Genomic DNA, 9,639 nt, shown 5'->3' on the forward strand with positions numbered 1-9,639 from the left:
TTTAGAAATAATTTAACTTTATGAGATGATTTACAGCCACATAAATATTTAAGACTTGTTTAGACTACATATTTCAATTTTTTTTTTTTTTAAATTTTATGTTAAGTTAAAAGAGGATAATCTTTTTTAAACCGAAGGAATATCTAACTACATAAAGTTCTAGAAACTAACTGAAAATTCACTTTTGACGTGTCGTATAGGCTATAGTCTAATCCAAAATACGTGCGATGACAGAAGTTGTAATAACTAACTTCAAGAGATATAGTATTCAACTTAGGTTTAGAAAGTAAAAATATTTTCCTCTTTCAATTTATTGGTAGACATATGCAGTAGGGTGTAAAGTTCAACCTACGGATTTGAAAGAATTTTATATTCGTGTTAAAATCCACTGAACATGTATAAATAATTATTTTAAATATTTTTTCTGAAATTTACAACTTACCGATTATAATTCTAAATCCGCCTTTGAGCATATGAACTTGTTATGCTATTGGGTTAATTTCATAGACCCATTAAGATCACATTTAATTCATTTAGACTTCTAAACTTATTTCTAGCTAGAGGCAGGCCTGAGATTAATTCTACTTACTAGCAACTACTCTTCTACAATATTAGGTGAAAACTAAACGTAAATATGCAAATCTAAAAATTATTCAATTGCATAAATATAATCCGAGACGAAGATAATAGGTGTGTCCGGTCGATCATCAAAAAGTTTCTCTGAATATATATAATTAATTTGTAAAAGATAAAAATAATAAGTAAGTACATATTATAGGATGATATATATCTCTGGATAAGATAATCGTGCTTGGTCTAACAATTAATCTATTTTTTTTTTTTGTACAAGTTCACATGTTCGAAACTCCCATGTGTTTTTATGTTTGTGTTTTTCTTTTATTAAATGATTGTTGAAACGAGTCGTTTTCAATTTAATTTGATTTAAGAAATTGCAATCCTAGCGAATAACAAAACCCTGGATTTAAACCTACAACCTTAGACTAAAGAAGTCTAAAAACTCAGAGGATATTTATATTGTTATGCATTTGAATTGCATTTTATCAATATAATTTTATTAGCATGATTTACTCTCCTTTTTTCGCCCTGTGATTCACTCTTTCATTTCTTTAAATATTGACATCGCTTGCCAAAAATTTCAATCCGCACTGTAAATGTAATATCTGCCCTTACTCCTTGAAATGTAGGTTTGTTAATACTATAGTAGTTTACACCACTAAATGTCTTCTATTTTACATTGAGTTAGTGTAACATTGCGTTTGGTTTCAATTTCAATCATAATTCCACATGGTCTAGAAGTTCATAGAATCAATCTAATATGAAGCCAAAAGTGACATTTCATGGTTCTTTAAGTTACGCAAACGCATTAAGGCGGTTCTTCTTAAATAAGCAATTACTACTAATAAGCTGTCTCTTTAACACCTCCCCTCATCCACAAAACTTGCATCAGCAATATTGACGAAGAAAGCTACTTGATTTGAAGTATAAACGAATAAATGAAATTAATAGATGGCCTTTGCTTCATGAGTTTAGTAACTTAGGAGAGACAGATTTCAATACCCATGATGACTTGTCGCAAAAGTATAGAAATGACGCCTAATGCAAGTTGTCATGAGTTGCAGTATCATCACTTGTGCCTTTCAATTCTCTACCCCATTTAGTTACCAATTCTCTTGCCCATTTAGTTGTTTCATCTTCCGACATTTTCCACTTTAAGCTAACAGAAGAGAGGTCACACGACCTCAAATTCGTAGCCATTATGACTGATTTTTTCAATCTTTTCGATCTTGGCGGGGCCAAGAATTCAAATAAGGGAATTTAAAAAAAGTCTTATGCTAAGGGGATTTAACAAGTTATAACATGCAGAAAGACATTTTGACCTACTTACATTGTATAATTTTTCAACGAAGGAAATTCAAATTCAACCCCTTGCGATCTGCATCTGCCGCTGCTTTATTAATGTTTAAATCTGGTTCGACCATGGTCATATATATAAACCTTATCCCGTTGTTTTAACGAGCGTTTTGCATTTTTCAACCGAACCTCAATAGTCATTCTAAAACCAATCTAATTAGTTACCTTTAAGAAGACGCTACATAGGCCAGTACTTTCGAACTTGCAAGTACCTTAATCACATGCAAATTCCTATTGTGTAAAGAGACCCTCAAAAAAGCGGATGAGCTTTCTCTTCCTTTTTCCCCATTCTTGTCTTATTTCTACTTCAATTCACTACTAAAAAACGAATTTCCAACGATATCCCTTTAGTAATTGGCTTGTCGGAAACGTTGTCAACGAACTTTCTGCCACAAATCCCTTAACAACGAGCAATTTCTTACGAGTTGTCCGTCAGAGATGTGCGTTTTTTTTAGTAGTGATTCATCTTTCCCTATCATAAGGAGATTCAAATTTGTTACTCCCTCCGGCCCAAGTTATGCGAGTGTTACTAGGCACGGAGTTTAAGAAAAAAATGAAGACTTTTGAAACTTGTAGTCTAAAACAAGTCATAATTATTTGTGTGGTTGTAAATTATAAATTGAGACAGAGGGAGTACTAATTTTTAATCTGACTCTGGCATGATCACATATACAGATCTTATCTCGTGAGTTTTAACAAGCATTTTACATTCTTCACCCGAACCTTAATAGCCTTTCCAAGACAAACCTAACCAATTGCCTTTAGAAAGGCTCTAAATATGCCATTGATCCCCCCGAGCGTATAAGTACATTAATCACATATAGATTTCTATTGTGGATATTGCGGTATAATATCTTGATATTATTTGATATTATTTGGTAGCATATTTGTAGGGAGATAATTACCATATATTAGTTAGTTTCCTTATTTCACTAGGATCTTAGTTTCCTTGTTTCACTAGGGTTCAAGATTGTATCCTATATATATTCTCTCTTGGTGAATGAATGGAACAAGTCACGATTGTATAGTTTCTACATGGTATCAGAGCCACACGGTTTTTTTCTTCTCTTCATCGTAAATTTCCATGGCCGGTGACGTCGTACCTCCTCCACCACCATCCAAAATTGAGTCTAATTCTTCCTATTTTCTCGGTCCTCAAGACCGACCCGGGGACTATATCACGCCTACTCGTTTCAAGGGCGACAATTTTGATGAATGGGCAGCCGACATACAAACGGCGTTGGAGGCACGACGTAAATTTGAGTTCTTGGACGGCACTATCACTGAACCGCAGCCTCCTTGTATAAAGTCCGATTGGACTGCAATTAACACAATGTTAATCTCTTGGATCACAAATACTATTGATGTTGATGTCAAATCTTCCTTGTCAAAATTTAGGGAGGTAAAACCCTTTTGGGATCACCTTAAAAGGAGGTTCGCGCAGACTAATGGACCACGAGTTCAACAGCTTCGGTCTTCCCTGGCTAAATGTGAACAGACCAAAACCATGTCAGCGTCCGTATATTACGGAAAATTACATGCTCTATGGCAAGAATTGGATCATCATGAGCCCCTGATTTCTTGTACTTGTTGCTCTGTCACATGTTTCAACATCTTCACAATTGGCAGACATTTTTACCAAAGCTCTCGGCAAAACTCAGTTTGACTTCTTGCTTTCCAAGTTGGGCATTTTTTATTCCCATGCTCCAACTTGAGGGGGGTATTGCGGTATAATATCTTGATATTATTTGATATTATTTGGTAGCATATTTGTAGGGAGATAATTACCATATATTAGTTAGATTCCTTATTTCACTAGGATCTTAGTTTCCTTGTTTCATTAGAATTCAAGATTGTATCCTATATATATTCTCTCTTGGTGAATGAATCAAACAAGTTAATTGTATAGTTTCTACGGAGTCGCTCGAAAGCACATATGAGCGTTCTCTTCCTTTATAACATCCATTGTTCTGTCCTGTCTCTTGTTCAATTCATCTTTCCCTATCATAATGGAGATTCGAAATTTATTAATATATAATCCCAAGAAAAAAAACAATTAATTAATTCCTTTTTGATGTTGAGTCAATTCAGGCTTTCTAAATATTTTTAAAAGGAAAAAATAAAAGAGAACGAGAGGAGAACCATACAGAGTAATGATCGAATCTTTAAGACAACTAATATTATCGTGTAATTTGTCTCTTAATTATTGGTTTATCTAAAAGAAAACTTGATTCCTCAAGGACTTAACATACAACCTAGTGTTTGGTAAGGTTCCAACACTGTAGTTAATTAAAAAATTAATAAAGAAGTTAACGGATTTAGAGTATAAATATTTCATTTGATTTGTTCCTTCAAACCTACGTGCTTGCTATCCTTAAAAGAAGGGATTAAAATAGACACCATTACCAAATTTTAGTAAATAACGTTCACAAGTCACAGTACAAATTACACATGTTAACATGTAACAGGAAATGCATCAGCAAGATATTCATGTTAAAAGGAGTCGTTGATTCCCTCAATAAAAATATGTTTAAAGTGACGGGGTATGTCTCAACGTCCATTTTATAAAGTTAATTAAAGAAAAGAAATTGTTAACATCTAGCTAAAAAGTCATTGCCTATTGAACTACGCTTTTGAATCCAATCATCCACAAAATTTGACTTTAAGAGGGTATTGCCTTTCCTTTTTTTCTTTCCCTTGCAAAAGATTCCAACCTCAATCCTCTCTTTTTTTCTTACATGCAGACAGATGCAGTTGTCTTTTTCTTTACCTTTTTTTTTTTTTTTTGGTTGATGATTTCTCTTCTAGGAGTTAAAATAATCACTTTTTTTTGGTTTTTCACGTGGTGTTCGCACGGCCGGCTAAAGGGCCAAGTTGCTGAAGCAAAGCTTTAGGCCTCCACATTTTGGAGGCCCTATTTTTTTATTAGTGGTACTAAATTTTATGATTAAATTCGTAAGAAAAATATTGAATATTATAAGATAAAATGATATACAAACTCTTCAGAAAGGAAATAAAACTGTTTAGCAATATAACAAGTAATCACTATTAGACAATTTATTACATTCTCACATGAATAATCTTCTTTCTTTGATTTACTTTCTCATAATTTTTATTTTTCTTTTTCTTCCTACTAAGTTATCTATTGTCACAAAGAGTTTAAGTTTTTATACTAAATATTTTTACCATAAAAACATCCAAAGAATATTTATAGATAAACCTGCTTAAAATATAGCAAATTGAAGTTATAAAAGTTTGTTTTTATACTAAATTACCAACTTCTAGAATCATGCCCTATTGATCGAGCTTTCTGTGGTTTTTTTTTTAATTTTTTTTTTCATATTTGTTGTCTTTTTATACTTTTCTCCATAAGTGTATTCTTTTTTATTACATGCTAAAATTCAAATATAGCAACTAGAAAATATCAATCAAGTACTCAAAACTCAAAAAAGAAGGATGTGAAAAAAATGAAATTTGTATACAATCTCAAAAAGGAGCTCTTTATCTTATATTTCAAGAAAGATTAAATGAATCAGTGTTATTGTTAATTGGAAAAGAACTATTAGAGGAAACCTATTATTAAACAATATTACATAATAACTTTGTTTTTCAAAAATTTAATTTAAGAAATGTCAAAGATTTTTTAAATTTTATAGAAAGAAGCTTAAGGCCTCTTAATAGAATGTGGCTTTAGGCCACTAAATATGTTGAGCCGTCCCTGGGTGTTCGGACCGGCATTGGGGCCAACTGAATTTAAATTCGCGCTGGGAAGTCCCGCATTAAGGGCAAACAACTCCCTAATAAAAGGCGACTCCTTATCCAGGGACTCTCGAACCCGAAACCTCTGGTTAAAGATGAAGGAACACTTTGTCACTCCACCACATACCCTTGTTGCTAAATTAATCCTATATATTCATGCTTGGAGGATTTCTAGAGAAATAGAAAAACTTACATTCTTGTAATATTTTCTATGTTGTTTTTTAGTTTATTATTCTAAAATGAATGACTGTCTTTTTACATTTTAAAATTTTTCATTTTACTCTCACTAGCATGCTCTTTATGGCTATAGAAATGTCATGTCATATTTAATATAATAAGTTCTAATAGTTCCTTTAGTAAGTTTAAGAAGGCTTTGGTTTTTTTCTCTCTCAAACTTCACTTATAGTATGTTTCAGAAGGTTTTGGTTTTTTTCTTTCCTAAACTTTACTTATTGATATATGTTTAAGATTACAAGTTCTAATGATAGTACTTTTTGTACATCCTCTAAGATTTTTTTTTTTTTCATCTCTAGTCAAATACAATCATATAAAATAAAATGACCGGAGCGTTTATTTTTTAGAAGTCTTTTGGAGATTAAAAAGAAAAGTTTTATCTACTATATATACTCTTTTTATACATGACCAAACACCTAAAAGCCAGTGGTTTTTCCCATTGCAGAAAGGGTTTTTGAGTCCCATAGTTTTCTATTCAAAACCTCTTTCTTTCCTTTCCCACTAGAAGGAAAATGACATGCTTTATTCACTTTCTACATATCCCAGAAAATGACTTGTCATGATTTTACTTTTCCAAATAAGGCCAAAGGATCCTAACTTAAAAAATTTATCAGTAAAAACAAACTGAATCACTTGCAACTGTGTAGAATTCATCATGATCAACTGAAAAGAAGGGGAAAAAAAGGCAATAGTACCATTTTTGTCTGAGCTAAAGAAAAAAGGCCAATCACAACTTCTTTTGGAACAAAGGTAATAAAGAGTCTAAAGACACCTCATTTAGTTAACTACTACTACTTATTAATCCTATATACAGCATATTATTGATTAAAATAGTGTAAGACTAGATAAGAAATTTTAGCAAATGCCTCGGAACACTAAAGTAGGATTGAGCCAAATCTTGAAACTCAAAAACTTAATATTGCCAGAACCAACAAGGCTGATCCTCAATTTGGAAACTCAAATTGCATGAATTAGCTTGAATTTGATCCCCAATTTCTGGTAAACATAAAAAGCTCTTGCTCAAGTTGTCATCTTCATCTTGAGAATAATCTGATGGCTCTGGCTCAAGTACATTTGAAGAATGATTTCCATCAGTATGATGTGGACTATCTGAATCAATAACATCACTTTTTGCTGAACTTGCATCTTCTTGTTTGCACACTAGCTTTGTTATACTTGGCACATTTGAAGTAACAACAACAATTGGAGTTGATTTTTGAGCCTCTTGTGCATCTCCTGGACTAATTGGTCCACTTTGTTCTGAGTTTTCCTTCCCTTTCTCCCTCCTATGCCATTTTTCTGTCAGCAAATTAACCTATTCAACAAAATTAAAGAACATATTATAAACCCCGTTAACAAAATTGAACCTTAGGCTTAACTCAACACTAACACAAAAACTAGCTTGCTTATGGGGCGAGGATTATTCAAAATCCTTAGAGAGACGATAACATATTCCTCCGACTAATGTGAGACACTTAACACACCGACATTCCTAGGTTGGGTAACCCCAGATGCCCGACACTTAACCGCAAAAACTTTAACCTCAAAAACTAGCTCACGAGATAGAGAATAACCTAAGACCATATAAAGGACGACAACTCATTTTACTAACATAGGACACTTAACAAAACCCTTTGGCAGCAGGGGCGGAACTACTGGTTCGACAGAACCCAGTAGCTTCGGCTCAAACTATGTATTAGTATTTAAAGATACACTTAATATGTATAAGAAATTATCAAGAACCCACTAAGCTACGTTTTCTAGAATTGAAAACCCGTAAACTCAAAATTCTAGCTCCACCTCTACTCGGAAGTTCTAATGCTAATGAAGAATGCTGGAAGTTCAAGATACCTCATTTCTCAAATTCTCATTCTCCTTGAAAAGGGTGTCATAGTCATCCTTCAGTTTATTAAAGCTAGCTTTCAAAACATCATAGTCCTTCTCAAGTACTTTAGTCTTGTATCTAGCACGCCTGTTTTGAAACCAAATAGCAATTTGCCTAGGTTGCAACCCAAGTTCATTAGCCAATTGAACTTTCCTCTCTGGTTCAAGCTTGTTGTCTACCTCAAAACTCTTCTCAAGAAACTGAACTTGATTAGGCAAAAGTCTTCTCTTTTTTTCTGGTTGGTGAAAACAACTATCATAATCATCATTGCTTGTTTCTTCTTTGTCAATTTGTGTGAAAAATGGCCTCTCTTTAGTTAATTCTCCATCTTTGAAATTAACCATTGATGCAGGCCCTGAAACAGAGCAAATCAAGGAAGAACAAATTTACTAATCTTGAACACACTAAGTTTCTTCACTTCAAAACAAGTAAATTGGACCATGTAGTCATCATTTTCCTTTGATTGACTGCTAAATCAGAGTTTTTCTACTTCTAAAACTAAAAAGACTCAAAACTTTAATATAAATTGTACAAAACAAGTGTCAAAAAATTATTACATTGAATTGAGAAAAAATCTGTCCTTGTCTAGGAAAAAAGATTAAAAGAACTTAAGTAATAAATGGCTTAGTTTTCAGTAACCATAACTAGTCAATCTTTAAGCTGAAAGCCTGAAATAGAGATAAGAGTCAAGTACTATAAGCTTACAAGAACTTAGCTATATTAGAGTTTTTCTACACCAAAAAAAGGCTCAATTTTGGACCAAAAATTGAACAAAACAAGAATCCAAACTCTTTACATTGAATTCAGCAAAATCTGATCTTTTCTTCGGAAAATAATATTAAAGAGTGAAAGGACTTTAGTCCTAACAAATGACAAAATTTTCATTAACCATACACTTAGTCATCAAAGATTCAACCTTTAAGCTGAAATTAAAATAAGAACCAACTATTGTAAGCTTACAAGAAGAATACAACAAAGAATAACAAGAAAAAGAACATACTTTTACCATGGAAAGAGGTGGAAGAATTGGACATCCAGAGACAATGAGAAAGTTTATCCTTTGGAAGCAAAACAGTATTAGTAGTAGTCATGTTACAACTTTCATTAACCCTTCCAACTTCCATATCTTTTTTCTAGGGTGCAAGAATTATGAAAAACTATATGGTAATATTAAGCAGTGGAAAATGGGGTTTCTTGATTGAATCTTGAAGTTGTTATTAACAATAACACTAAGGTTATGTCACAAGTAAGGGAGCAATGAAGGGCCAATGCCATCGTCTAGCAAAATAAACTTACAATTTGAGTGAAGAAAACAATGCATTAATTAAAGAAGGAAGAAAGAAGTGAAAGAGAGAAAAAGGAGATTCTTCCTTGAGAAGAGGAGATTGATGGGGTATATATAAACAAGCTAAGTTGAAGCATGAAAGTGGCAACAAAGAGCTTTCTTCTGGCAATAGAACACAGGATAAAATGAATTTCCTATTTTGCCCCTGCAATTATTTTTCACTCAGTACTTTTTTCCAACTTTTTTTTCATTGTTTGTGGATTTGGTAACGTTTTGATTTTCAGGATTTGATTTGACTTGATTTGGTGTTGAAAAAAATCCAATCATAATTAATTTGGTTTATTTTTAGCTAAAAAAAAGTCAAATCCAACCAAACCAACCCGACCTTACATTTATTAAATTTTTAAAATATTTTATACATAAATATATTTATTTGTAATGTAATTTATAAATATTTCTTAAATTTTTTCATAATTTTTTGTTTATTATCATATTATTTCAAACTTGAACTTAGAATTTTGAATGTCAATAAGTTTTATATCCC

At 32.4% G+C, this 9,639-nt stretch overlaps 1 protein-coding gene across 2 annotated transcripts; it reads right to left on the reverse strand.

Moving 5' to 3' along the window:
- Window positions 1–6,554: 6,554 nt before the first annotated feature.
- LOC132641509 (homeobox-leucine zipper protein HAT5-like) lies at window positions 6,555–9,199 on the reverse strand. 2 transcript variants are annotated; one of them, XM_060358534.1, is made up of 3 exons: window positions 8,817–9,199; window positions 7,777–8,165; window positions 6,555–7,240 (listed from the first exon to the last, which is right to left on the reverse strand). In XM_060358534.1, exons 1-3 carry the CDS (start codon window positions 8,932–8,934, stop codon window positions 6,839–6,841), a joined length of 909 nt encoding a protein of 302 aa, XP_060214517.1. In that variant the 5' UTR covers window positions 8,935–9,199; the 3' UTR covers window positions 6,555–6,838. The 2 variants fall into 2 exon arrangements, with proteins under 2 accessions (XP_060214517.1, XP_060214515.1); XM_060358532.1 differs by having other exon boundaries at window positions 8,811–9,197.
- Window positions 9,200–9,639: the final 440 nt, after the last annotated feature.

Source organism: Lycium barbarum, chromosome 5 (genome assembly GCF_019175385.1).
Source record: "Lycium barbarum isolate Lr01 chromosome 5, ASM1917538v2, whole genome shotgun sequence".
NCBI lineage: Eukaryota > Viridiplantae > Streptophyta > Magnoliopsida > Solanales > Solanaceae > Lycium > Lycium barbarum.